General features: G+C 40.7%; 1 protein-coding gene across 1 annotated transcript; it reads left to right on the forward strand.

Moving 5' to 3' along the window:
- The first annotated feature begins 4,891 nt into the window (after positions 1-4,891).
- Positions 4,892-14,036, forward strand: MINAR2 (membrane integral NOTCH2 associated receptor 2). The gene is made up of 3 exons (XM_074813736.1): positions 4,892-5,116; positions 12,818-13,063; positions 13,857-14,036. Exons 1-3 carry the CDS (start codon positions 4,892-4,894, stop codon positions 14,034-14,036), a joined length of 651 nt encoding a protein of 216 aa, XP_074669837.1.
- The last annotated feature ends 430 nt before the right edge of the window (positions 14,037-14,466 follow it).

Consider the following 14,466-nt stretch of genomic DNA (forward strand, 5'->3'; position numbering starts at 1 on the left):
TTTTGTTGTTTTCATTTTTCCTCTTTTGGGCATCTGTGTCTGGTAGCCAAATCCATTGAGCCATGCATCGCAGCAGGTACAGCTACAGTAGTCCATAAAACAAATGCCTCCTGCCTCTTGACTTAGGCACATTTCTGCAGCTGCAGACAGACATGCCACTCTGTGAGCCTTGATATATAGAAAGCTTGGTATAACAGAGTAATATTCAGTGGAGGAATATTTATCTATCTCGGGTGAGTTCTATGACCACTGAACTTGTCAAGAGGAAAGGGGTAGGTCCTCTGCCTCCGTTTTGTGATGTAAGCCTTTAGACATGCTGTGTAAATTATGTAGGAGCACAAACCCTGAAGGCAAGACAACTGGAGAAATCAATCTGAAAGGCATCTTTTTTTCTACTCATAGCAAAAAGTAAATGCATCTTGACTTGAGTGATTATTCCTTTTAATTCTCTATAAAGACTCTACTGTATAGATGTGATGTAGATATCCACACAATTTAAAAAACTGAGGCCCCCAATCAGGACTGTGATTCTGTCCAGGAAGAATACTTAACTGCAGTCTTAACTCCTGTTGAAATCAGTGTATGTGCTTTCAAATAGCCATACTGCCAAAACCTTTGGTTTGGCATCTTACTGCTGTGCATTCAAAAACTGCAACTCTAATGATGTGCTAATCTATGATTTTAAATTAAGTATCTTCTGGTTTTAAAAAGTAAAGAAAGAAAAAGAACTCCTACGTAATGAATTGTGATATTATATTTTGTGTAATTAAAAATTTTCAATGCACAGAAAATTCAGTTGCTCTTGGGCATAACTCCTCAATGTCACAAACACACGTTTGAAAGTCGAGTAGAATTATTGTAGTTGGCAAACAAAAGAAACAATTACAATTTTAAATTTTCTTCATACTTACTTAGTACACAGTCCTACTAATTCTCCTGCACTTGCTTGAATCACAACTAAAAATCAAGCAGAAGGAAAGATGTCTCCAGACTAGGGGCCAGAGTATGTTCTTTTATCAGCCAGTGATATCATCCACAGAATTTTGAATGTATGTTCTGCTGTTGCTGAATATTCCACTGACAAGAATGTCTGTTTTATCTCAAAATGGAAAAGTACATTTTAACTCTGCCTGTATCCATTGAAAACAGATGAGTGACTTGTGCTGAAATCATCAGCTTGTTGGATTAAGTGGGATTTAAGTGGTGCATAGGGTTTATACTACACTGGTGCACAGTGGGCTTATTTCTTCCCTGATACATGCTGGCTAGCTAAAGCAGTGACCAAAAGTTACAATAGTCACTATTTCTGTATCTTTCTTTAAAAAAAGCAATATTTGAATTTAATTGCATTGTCATTTACTCTGGAGGGAATTTGCTGCTTTGTTCTGGAGGATGTGATTTAGGTTTTGGGTTGTTTGGGGTTTTTTGCATTCAGTTTTCATCGTCATCTTCAGTGACAGAGAAGCAGCCATTTCGTTATTCTAAAACTATATTAAAAATTGAAAGGTTGCCTGCATGAGAAGACCACCGTAGGCCCTCAAGGCTAGCAGGTCAATTGTAAACAGAAGATTAAGAGTGCTCAGAAAGAATTTGAAGATCTCTGTAGAAAAGATGTTCAAATAGTAAAAGGGACTTGAAATACATCAAAAGCAGGAAGCCAGCTAGGGAGTCAGTAGGACCATCTGATAACACAAGTGTGAAAGGGACACTCGGGGCCAATAGAGCTATGAAAGGGAAGTTCAGTGAATTAGTTGCGTCAGCCTTTCCAGCTGAAATGTTGCAGGGATTCTCATACCTGCACATTTCTTATAGGAGAGTTGTCATAGAAGCTGTTATCAAGTTGAAAGAAATATGTGAGAATGTAAGACCAAATACATATGTTAGATGCTAACAGGTATCTAGGGTGGCAGTCATGTGAGATTCCTGGAAGAACACAATTGGGAGATTACAGAACTGCTTGCCATGGTGCATAAGGTGGTGTTTCAAACAGCCAGAGGACTGACAGATTGCAATATAATTCCTGCCTGTGGAAAAGGGGAACTTTAGGAGATCCTTTGAACTACAGACTAGGGAGTCTCTTCTTTTTCTGGTGCCATAATAGCCGATAAAAAAGAATAAGATCCTTGAGCACCTGGATAAGCATGGGCTGTTGGGAAAGAGTCAGCATTGCTTCAGTTGTGTCTTGAGCAAAAAGGATCTGGTGGACACAGAAGTCTCCAACAAGGTTCCATGTTACAGGATATTCAAGAAACTACATTCACACAGGACGACAGGAGCAATCTTTATGGCTTGAAAGCTAGTTAAAGGATTGGAAGCAAAATGGTCATCTTTCAGGATGGAGAGGAGTCAGCAGTATGGTTCCCTAAGGAATGATGCTGAATTTATTTTTTTCAACAATTTCATCAATGGCATGAGGAAGAGAAAAAACTGAGATCTCCAGCTCTCCAGGTGACATTAAGCTCTTCCGGTTAACCAAACGTTGCGTCACTTGGCAAACTCACAAAACTGAGTGATTAGGCAAGACTTCAGCCAGTAAACTTATGTGGGTAAATGTAAGGTAGTAGCTAAGGAAAATAGCCTAAACTATTCCTACAAGATACTGAATTTGCAACTGGTAGTCACAGAGGTGTAGAAAAATCATAGTGTCATTGGTTACTGTAGTCTGAAGTTATTAGCTCTACAAGAATAGCAGGGGAAAAAAAAGCCAAAACCTGATGGATGTTGTCAGAGGAGAGGACATAATTTTTCCCATTTTTGGAACTGTGGTGTACCCACAGCTTGAACATTGCGTTCATTTATGGTTGCTGTGTTCTCATGAACAATGTGGTGGAATTACACTGTAACGCATGAAAAAAAGCAAATAAATGAGCAAGGGGATAGACCAGGTGGCTTACGAGATGAGACTGAAAAAGTTAATACTTCAGATTGGAGAGGAAGAGGCTGAGATGAGCATGGTTAAGGTTTAAAAAATTCTGAAAGTGATGGATAAGCTGCATGTGGAGCTCTTGTTCTTAAAATTCTGCCGTACAACAAAGAGGGCATCCTTGATAAAACTAGTACGGAAATCAGTTAAAATTAAGCACTTTAAACAAATGGTCATGAGGTTCTGAAGTTTGCTTCTAGAGGAGGTAGTATCAGAAGATCTGAAAAACAATTAGACAAATTCATGGACAACAAGTCCATAAATACATAATAAAAGGCCTGGGAAGAGACTCTTGCACAAAAAAATTTTGTGGCTTCTGGAGGAGTAAAATGAGAACAAACTGCAGAAAGTACCCAGGTGTGCACAGTCTCCCTAAACAGAATCTCTTCTTGCCTTTTTCAAACACAGAGATAGATCCTGGGCTTGGGAGGGTCTGACCTAGTGGGATGCTTTTTATGTTATTTCATGTCTGATGAAAAAAAGTAGTGTCTGTGAGTAATTCACGTAGACACACACCACATCATATGCTATAGCAAGACAGAAGAATTATGTGTTCAGAGAGATACTGGAAAGGGTTTAAGAAAGAAGGTATGGTTTTATATACCCAGCTATTTTAGAACACAAATTACTACTGTCTTAGTTCTGCACAGGGAAAAAAGGGGGACTACATGTCATGGTAAGTCTAAAACAGCAGCTTCATGGTAGTCCCTTAGGATACACTGTAAAGGTTTGTTAGTGTTTCAGGGCTTCATTACACTGGGGAGAAACAGTTATAAATGTAGGTTCCCCAGAAGCATGCATGTCCACTCAGAAACACGGTCACTACTCTCTCTTTTGTGGCGGCTCACGAATACTTTATCTACTTGAAAGGTGACAGATTAATAATTTTTAACAAATATGCTGTAAAATAATCACCCATAAATACACTCAAGAAAAAATCATGAGCTTTCTAAGTAGTTTTAACTTACAGGTGTATCAAAGTATTAGTTTATTACATTAGGATCTCACATTAGTAACATTTTAAAAAATAGTTTACTGATTTTATTTTATTTTTAGATTTCAGCAAACTTCTGTAAGGAAAACAGATTAGTCTGATTCGCTGGTCTAAGTACAAGGCTAAAATTTTTGTGATGCCCTAATTCTCAGCATTAATTTGACCCAAAATAGGTTTTCTTGGATTTCAAACTTTCAAAACCATATCCTCTGTAGCAGTGTCACCAAAAATTAATCATATTTTAGAAAAACAGAAACGTTTGAAAATAGAATAAAAATGAGGAGACTGCTTTTGCTGGTTGTAAGTAAAAAATGATGATGTAAATAAAATGATGATGAAAATACCAAATCTCAGAATAGATGAAGGGACTGAGACTACACCATTCAAGTCAGTAGGAGTTTTTTCCATTCACTTGAACAGGAGGAGAATCAATTCCCTGAAAACTTCTGTTATCAGTTACTTGAAACAAACTAATATTTCCGAGGGTCAAGAAGAATTTACTGTGAAAGAAATCCCTGAACCTGAAGAAGTGCATGTCATAGCTGTCGTGGTAAATGGTACTGATCCACACAGCACAATGGAACCTCTTAGTACTGACACAGAAGAGGAGGACTTGCCTTGCACTGGGAGCTGCTTCTAATTTTCTGGGGGAAAAAAGCTTACTTTGAAGTATTGTAAGCCTGACGTTTTTGGCAACTCACTTGAGGAAGTGCTGGTATGCATTTAAGTGTCTCATGCATCTACTCACTGCTACTCTGTTAGCTTTAATGAGCACATATGTATCTATCAAAATAGACCTTGACCTTGAAAACTTAAGCTAGGCACTTACAGAAACATGTCCTGTCTGCTCTGCCACTTCTAAACAATCTTTTATCATTGGTAGATGATATAAGTGAGCCTGACACCAAACAGGGTCAGATACAGTTTCAGGAAACTGTCGTATCCTTCTTCACGTCATTAATAATAGAAGGAGCATGCACAGCCAGGAAGCAGAAGCTGGGGCTGTTTTCATTATTACTCTACAGGACAGAAACATGGACTTCTCCGTTTTGCCAAACAACAACCATCCAGACAAATTCCTGCAACTGGAGGTGAAGTCTTTAGTGAAAAACTCTGCCTTTCTACAAGCCAGCCTGGCAAAATTCCCAGGAGCAGCTTTACCTGGAGTGCAGCAGTGGCACAACAGGGTCTATTTACAGGTAGGTAAGGTCTAAAAGAGGCTGACATTTTTCCTGACTTTTCTACCTTCTTTTTGGGATCAGGAGACAAATGACATGAGGTTGAGACTTCAGCTGTGGGTTCAGCTTCCTGCATCTCTGAATCTGCATCACTAATATCCTTGCAAGTTTTCGCATTGATTTCAGTGAGGATCAGGCTCTAAGAGAAGAGGCATTCTCTTCAGGGCAGTCTGCTGACTTTATTTCAGTATGTTAGGCATTCTACTGCTCACGGTAACATTTTCATAGCATTTCCCTGAAAGTCTACTGATGTCAAATACCAATTAATTTCACTAAAGAGGTGAATGGAACATGCTCTCTGAAGAAGTAAGAAATAAACCCAGATTTAAATGTGAAAGCCAGGTCATTTCCCTCAAACTCGATGAAAAGGCACATTAGAGAGAGCATTAGAGATTCTTGCTAGTGTCTCACAAGCTGTCTACGTAGTTCATCATAGCTTCCTCTTTATTTTGCCTTGTTTTTCTCATTTTCTCATTCTACCTTGACCTTCCTGTTATCCTGACAGACAGCTGTTGAAAGTGTGAAACGCACTGACTGTACAGGTTATTAAACAGAATATAATAGCAGCAGAGTATAATACAGAGTATAGTAGCAGCAGTTTCTCGGTAAAAATGTAAATGTGCGCTGCCTAGTAGAGGCCCTGAAGCCAGCAGAGAAGTTCATGTCTGGACCAGCAGCAGTACAGCTGCATCAGCTCACACCCCTCTGGGCCCCACTTGCTGCTCCACAGCACTCCTTTCCTGTTGCCCGGGGAGCCCCTTGCCTTTCCCCACCCCTAGAATGAGCAAAAGCTTCAAGGTCTGGTTCTTGTCAAGGGATGGAGACGCACATATGCAGTTGGGGGCGGGGGGATGGAGAAGGATCTGCATCCTGAGGATCCTTAGGGTAGGGGTCCAACTCCCCAGGGGAATGAGGGGTGAGAGCCAAAAAACCATCAACCTGTGGGAGAGAAAGATCCTTAAAGTCTCCCACAGCTACTTCCAGTTGCACTTCTCTCTCAGATATTCTCTCCATCAGCTCCCCAAACCACTTCGCTCCCTCCTGGAGTCCATTCCAGTCCTCATTCACACGCAAAAGTCCTCTCCTTCCTGACAACTGCTTCCATGACACCCCCTTACCTTCCCTAGATTCTTCCCCACCCTGGACACCCTTCCCTCTGCCTACCCTAATGCCTCCAGCTGCCTCAGCTGGTATTGTGTAATCTTCACTGGCAATTCCCCAAGGAGAGCTGGGAGGGGGGGGGGGCACACAGTCGCCTGTTGTCTCCCACGCAAAGAGCCCTAACCAGGGGAAGAAGACTGTGGGATCCCAAACAATGGGATATGGTGCAATGCTGGCCTCGCTCCCCACCCCACCTAAGCCCCTCTTTTGTGCAGGAGGGAGGCAGCCACACACAGAGCCTCCTCCACAGCAGGGATCCTTCTCCCCATTGTTGTTAAACAGGATGCACTGTCACTGAGCCAGGGCTGCAGAGCTGTGGAAGGATTAAGAATGTGTGGGGAGCCCTGTGCATTTTCGACTTGTGCTCTGCCCTTTGCCACCAGTGAGAGAGTTTTCCTGGAACTCTGTTCTCAGACCCAGGATGGCCATTTCAAAGGAAATGTCTGTGCTCACCATGTGTCCAGAAATGCAACTTGAAATGCAGTATGTTTTATAAATTTTAAACCTAGGGCACAACCTACAGGTTTAAGTGCAGTCATTAGTGAAATCAAGCTGTCCAGATAAAATTCAGTGTGCCTTATTCCCTCTCCCTTATGAGCTTGCCTCCTTTTTTTCCTTTTGCTGACAATCAAATAAAGGGAAAAGAACTGATGAGTTCCAGACATTAGAATAAACACGATGGCACAGTGGAGAACTAATGGCGCAGGAATAACATGTTTTGCTTTAAGATGAGACAGCTAATGGGGTTAAGGGTTAGTTAATTCAGAAACGGAAATGGGGCGGGCGGGCGAGGGAGGAGAATTCATTTCAGAACATATGTGCGTGACCTACAGACTCCCAAAGTCATTAAACCTTTAGAGAAGCCTAAATTCCCTCTTCAGAAATTCATTTTAAGAAACTGTTGCTACTCAGGGCTCCCTGTGTAAAGTGACTTCTCAAGTGGTTTGTGGTCTCTTCCAGACCTTTATTATGAGATCACTTAAATTCAAGTGCACTTAAGTGCTTATGTGTTTTCTCCACCTATAAGTTTTTTAATTTATTTCCATTATAAAAAGCAGCTTGACATAATGACAATTCCTATTGCTAACCAAAAAGTTTCTGCTCTTTCTCCTTACTTTCCTATTCCGTATCAGGCAAACTGAACAGCTTTTCTGCTTAGCATATATTTTCATTGTGTACTTTGAAGAAAATAAACCATAAAGCAGTCCAGGAATCATAGCCCTTCCTTGTGAAAAGCAGCATAAAAAGTACAGACTGTTTCTCCTGTAAATGACTAGCTACTGACTGCTTTCTGATTGCCCTGAAAATTTCCAGTCCCACTGGACTCTCTGCCTCACAATATGTTTTACTTCTCAGCATACATCAGATGATTAATTCCCTCTATCTGCTTCTGATAGCCAGGGTGCGTGTCTCCCCTATATTCTACCTGGTCATTTTCTGCAGTTCTTGGACTTCTCTTTCAGCTTGTATTTCCCTTTTTTCCTTATTTCTGGAAGAGAGCAGAGAGCATTTGGTCTTTGAATACCATGCTACTCCTTGCCATGATTTCTTGCTTAGGAATTCACAACTCCAAACAGATTTTGGCCTGCAGTTATTACAGTTATCATACTAACTGCACTCCCTCCTGGTCTCTCATCTGACCTAATGCCTGTGTCCTGCCTTTGTTTGTTTCTCAGTGTACCAGGACAAGAGATTTTTTTTTTACCTATAAGTTAGGTGCTGCTTTACAGTCACTTGTTTGTCCCCTGTCTCATACGTGCATTACATCTACTCTTTCCCTTATTCTTACCTAGACATCTGAAACTGGCCACAATCAGAGCCAGATGCAAGGCTGGCAGGAGCTCTGGTCTGACACCATACATAAGTTTTTATATAATGCATTCAGAACCCTGCAGAACTCCATTACCAATGAGAGATAAATCACCTTTCTTTAAATAAACAATTCATTATGAGGACAGAAGTACTCTCAGTGCTGCACAATTAAAATAGTCCATATGAATGCCTACTTTTCTCTAAATATTCCTGTTACTTCAGCTTAAGTGTTTATAACCATCTACTGATCTCCTTCCTATCCATGTCAGGTAGCTTCCCAGGTTGCTTTGTAGCACCAGATGCTACTTATGTCTCTGACAAGCAATTCCGATGCTCTTCAGTTCCTTTGATAAGAAAACTTGCATTCTTAGGAATCCTTGAGGTGAGTTGTCTGCCCTACTGTCTTTCAGATCTGCTTACCTACCCTCAGTTACTCCTTGCCTTCCTGATTGCTTTTCCACAGCATCCCCTATGAGATCAGATTTGTTCAGGAAATTCTAAAGAGCTAGTAATTATTTATCCTGATAAATTAGTGCTTTTTATTGACCAAATGCCTAACAATACCTATACAGTTGTTAAAACTATCACAGGGATTCTTGGGTTACTACCTAGCAGATTTTTGTCTGTCAGACCTTTTGTCTGTCTTAGAAACAGGTCCCTACATCAGAAAAACACCCCTTCAAGTGCTGGGAGAGTCCTCCAGGGTGTGTTACAAGGCTTTTGCACAACAGAGGTTTATAGTCTTAAATAAATTACATGTAAATATAATAATCACCCTGCTACCCACTTTCATTAGGATTGAGGAGGTTGTTACAAAACAAATCCTGCAGTATCTGGTGGCCCTAGGTTTCTTAAATACTCCCTTGGTTAAAATTTTTAGGTGTAGCTGCCCATCAACAGCATTTGTCACTTTCACTGAATATCTCTCCTGGAGGCAGCTGGAGACCATGGCTGGCCATGGAACAAGAGGAACTAACTCTCTTTGAGGAAGAATAAAGAAAAATTTGACTTCCAGGAAGTCAATTTCCTTAATTTTTTAGCCGTTTCTTTGATCTCTTCTTGCAGGTAAATGGGCTTGAGACCAAGGCCTAGTCTTAACTGTTGATGTCCTGGTTTTGGTGGGTGATTAGCTTGGTGTCTCACACCACAGTCTGAGGAAAGAACACCTAGACTCTCAGGTTGTTTCAGTGCTAACAACAACAGCGGGAACAAAAGGATAAAAATGGGATTAAAATGTTTTCTTGCAATATAGATTAAATCATAATTTTAATTAAATATATTTTATATTATTTTATTTTATTTTATTATATATATATTTATTTAATTATATATATTATAATATACCTATATCTATAATTTGCATTATGAAATAATCAGCAAGAAAAAACTGTGGAGTAAGCACATTTGACCCAGGGTTGGAGTTAACATAGACTCTCTATAGATCTTCAGGCTTTTTACAGAATCCTCTTTTTGTATGTGTCAAAGAGGGACAAACTGTTCTCAGTGAAACACAAGGTATAAACCATAACAGCTTTCTTGCTCATGAGCTATATGTAGATCCAACACAGTTATGGGTTTGCAGAGTTGAGCATTTTTCATCTTGTTAAACGAGTATTTTGTCAACACAGTTCATCTAGTTTCTTAGAGTTCTTTATAACTATTGCTGCTTTGAGTATTTGCTGTTCCCTCCTTCAATTCAGTGAATAATAACATAAATTGCCTGTGATTTGATCTGTTCCACCCTCATTCACACTGGCTTCTTAGATGCAGTGTATATCATATAAATTCTGTAATGCATATGGATACCTAAATTTATAATACTTTCCTCTATCTTTGAACATTTGCTTCATTAATCAGAATCAAAACATAGAAGTCTGTGAAAAATGTTTTCAATCTTAAAAGAAAAAATACGTAGTTTTTGCTAGAATTAAAGCTAGCAGGCATATTTTTATTATCTAATCTCCTTCTGTTTCTTTGTTTCTATAAAAGCATATGTTTCACGCAATCTCCATATTTCTCTGTATAATTTCTTGGACCTAAACCTTTTTTTTTATGTGCTTCTGTCCTTCCTTTTCCCTAAATAGTCTCTAGGACATATCTACTGCAGAAGTTTCACAATCAAGCATTTGCCTGCACTCAAGTATATTCTCCCAATTATCTTGGCACTTCAATGTCTGCTCTCTAGAACTTTTGCAAACTATATCCTACCCCAAATTCCAGTCCAGTTTTCATGGTAAAATCCTGTTGCCCCTCCCATCCTATTCCCTCTCTATCTCTGCTCCATGCTACCACATTGTCCTGTTCTCATGACCGTGAAAAGGAAGGTACTCCAGACAGAAGGGACAAAAAGTTTTGCCACGAAGCACTCCCTTTATAAACAAATTTTGCATCATGCCATTTATTCCAAGTTTTGTAGCATTTTATTTAAAACAGCTTTAGAAATTACTGTCAAGTCACATTCTTTTCACAACATTTTAAGCCTAGGGAGACTGAGCATCCCCTGGTGAGACAGTTCGCATTCTTCAACAAAATGTTCTCCAAGTTCAACTATCTAGCAAGCCTGAGGGAAACATCATTAAAGTCAATGAAAATTTTAAGTAAGAAATAAAATAAAATAAAATAAAATAAAATAAAATAAAATAAAATAAAATAAAATAAAATAAAATAAAATAAAATAAAATAAAATAATAAAATAAAATATGCAGTCAGAAAGAAACTACAGTTAAAAGCACCAGCTCAGCTGAAATCTGTCCAGTACAAGCCAAAGAACTTCAGTGCCAGCTGTAACTGCAATGCAAAGAGTAATATTGTCAGGGGATACATCAAGGCTAAGAAATGACATATGGAAATTATGAACTAATTAGATGGACTGGGAGGGCACTGAGGATCCACCCACCTACTAATGGTAATTATTGATGGAAAACATGCTTAGTCACTTGTGCACGATTTAGTGATAAGAATGCCAGCACAACGCTTCCTCCTAGGGTTTTTTAGACAAAGGCTGTTGTTTTCTCTTCTCCACCTTTCCTTTCTGAAGTAAACCAGTCCTCCTGCTTCCTTCTACACCTGCCTACCCAGACCAACTCACAGATATCTATGAGCATGCACAGGCACCGAGGCATAGAATAGATGATGACATGTAGCACCTGACTTCCACTGAAAGTGGATTCACCAGCCCATGAAGGGGGCAGAAAATTACTCAAGCAAAAGAAGCCAACAGTTTGCTTAGGGACTTGCCCTGTCTGATGTGGGATCCAAGCAACTCCCAGAGCCACTGTGTGGGAGGTGGTGGGATCCCCTGGGCTCCCACCAGAAAGGTGGAAGGAGAAGCAAGATGTGCCCCTAGCAGCAGCGAGCCCTTTGGCTGCTGAAGTCCACCCAGCCTGTGGCACCTTAACAGCTAGAGATGTCAATACAAGCAAAATATCCTGGGAAAGACATCCTTCCATGGAAGGAAGTTTCTCAAGTCCCAGCCTCTTCATTGTCTGTTTATGATGTGCACTCATTTTATGGGAGTCTGGCAGCAGATGCTGCCCACACCTTTGTGATTTCTGAGGCTGGGAGAGGGCTGGGATGTGCTCCTCTCCCAGCACGCCTGTCACAGAGACACAGGGTCAGGTCAAGGCTCCCCTTGTCTCAGCATAAAGTTCCTAAGGACAAAGGTGCTAATGGGGAAGTGGTGTTTGCTAATGAGGAAAGCTGAATTTGCACTGTGATGTTTCTGTAGAAGCAATCCTGAGACATGGGAGAGCTGTTAGTGTGAGGCAAGGTCTCTGCCAGAAGCAGATCTCTCAGGAAGCCGACGCACTGCTGGAACCTCAGATCATTGACAGATTAATTCAGTGTCAGTGACACAAGGTTATGGTGAACCAAAATTTTTAACAGCTTGACCTGGAGAGTTTGATTGCATTCCTCCATGAAATTACAGATCAAAAAATATGGTAATTACCATCTTACCAGCTCTTGAAGAGACTCTTAGTGTTGTGTTAAGCAGCAGCTTGTGAGTTCTCCAAAAATGTGATCCCACCAGGTTTGTTTGTCCTCCTTTCTTGCCACCCCCCTGTTCTAAAAGGTCTGATTTAATGATTGCTGTTGCTGGGAGACTGCTCAGATATGTAATTACATTTGAGTTCTGACAGTGCCTGAATTAAGGACTCTGCCTCAGTAGAATGAAGGGCCTCTTTGACATCCTGACATGGGTCTAGCATTCAACAGCGTGAACAGAACTGCTAATCACACCCTTGCTGTCAGAGGTGCAGCTCCAGTCAAGGCAGTCACTTACACACCATTACCCCTGTGCTTCATTCTGCTTTGTCCTTACAGCTCTGCTTCTGCATCACACGCCCCTGGCTTTCATCAGAACCGCATCTTCTACCACAGTGCTCCATGGCAATGTTTTGCTAAAGCAGAGGCTTTCTTTCAGCAGGCATTATAATGTCAGTTCACATTTGGAGAAGAGTTTAATGTTCAGATTGTACCCACATGCTTTCCCCAGGGAAGAAATCTGCCCAGAATGAACAGTCAGGCTTCCTTACTGCACTGTAGATGTTCACCAGAATGAGAAAAATTGTTGGATGTGTAATTTTAAAAATGATTCTGTTGTATTACAAATGATGATTCTGGAAGGAGGCCTGCATCATAGGTAAATGAAGATGAAAGCCAACTTCTAATCTAACTTGTGCCTTACAGAGAGAAAAGAGAAATGTCACTGAGCTGCCAGGCTTGGACTCGAACGGGGTCAGTCAAGAAATGATAGACAAAGCCCTTGGGAAACACATTACACCCATCACCCTGAAATCCACAATCAAAAGCAACCCCTTGTATAGTGATATCCAGGTGGATGATGACTGGGAAGAGAAGAAAAAGAGCCCTTCCTGGACTGTGCAAGACTATGACAGACACTCGCTACATTCTAACTTGGCCAGCCACATAAAGGTAGCGTACTGTTGCACTGTGTTTGAGCAAAGTGAATTGCTATAGCTGTGTGGTGTGTGCATGAACCATTGTGCAGCTCGCTTTTTCTTTTGGTGGCATTCCAGAAGTAAATATGGACGCATTTTCTGGTACAGAGATGACACTAACATAAGTCTGATCAGGAAAAGAAATTTACATATCTGGTTAGACTCCAGGAATTTCAGTTCTGCAGAACACGACCTCTGTGACTAGAGAAAGTCTTAAACCACAACACTCCGCAATTCAGCTTCCCCATTTATATAGGGAAGATTTATAAATGAGGCACTTAAAAACCATATACCCACTTTAATAACTGCTGATAACATCATTCTGTTACCAAATACCATCCATTTTCTCAGTCTCATCCACACTATGCAGGATTCTGCCTGCCTACGGTTTGACACAAATCACTTTTAGGGTTACTTTTGTGAGTTTTTTTCTGCTGTTCCCTTTGGACTCAGATTTGCGTTTATAAATTCACATCTCTCCTTAAGAAGACAACATGGTGTCTTCTGGGTTTTTTAATCACATTTCAATGGCTGGTGTCCTACATTTGGTTCCTGGCTGAAAAGTGTGGGTTTAATTTTCCCCAGTGGAAGCTTTGCAGCATCTGGCAAGTAGCACAACCTATGTTCAAGTGAAAGTTTCTTGCATTTGTGTTGTGATGCCTTAAATTCATTAATCACTATCTGATGATAGCCAAAATACTTCTGCCTATGTTCTAATGACTTTATGTGCGAGAGGAACTGAGTTCATTTTCTGATTTTTCTTTTAGGAAAATCCCAATGATCTACAGTTCTGGATGGGGGATATTTATACTCCTGGGTATGATACCTTGTTAAAAAAGAAAGAGAGAGAAAAAAAGCATTCCAAATGTTGCCGAATCATACTGCTCATGGTACTAGCTGTTTGCATCCTGATTACCATAGTCACTCTCAGCGTTTTACTTACATAGTACAGCCAAATGATGTTGATGGGAATTTTTTCAATAAATATTTTTATTAAGCAATCCCCCTCCCTTGTTTTATTTGAATTCCATTTTTTGTCACAAATACAATTTGTTTGACATCACTATTTTACAATGTTCCTGTGCAGCATGATGAATTCTGCACTGCATTCTGCACTTCGGCCACAACAACCCCCAGCAGCGCTACAGGCTTGGGGAGGAGTAGCTGGAGAGCTGCCAGTCAGAGAGGGACCTGGGGGTGTTGATTGACAGCCCGCTGAACATGAGCCAGCAGTGTGCCCAGGTGGCCAAGAAGGCCAATGGCATCCTGGCTTGTATCAGAAATAGCGTGGCCAGCAGGGACAGGGAAGTGATCTTACCCCTGTACTCGGCACTGGTGAGGCCGCACCTCGATTCCTGGGTTCAGTTTTGGGCCCCT

This window comes from Strix aluco, chromosome Z (genome assembly GCF_031877795.1).
Source record: "Strix aluco isolate bStrAlu1 chromosome Z, bStrAlu1.hap1, whole genome shotgun sequence".
Classification (NCBI taxonomy): Eukaryota; Metazoa; Chordata; class Aves; order Strigiformes; family Strigidae; genus Strix; species Strix aluco.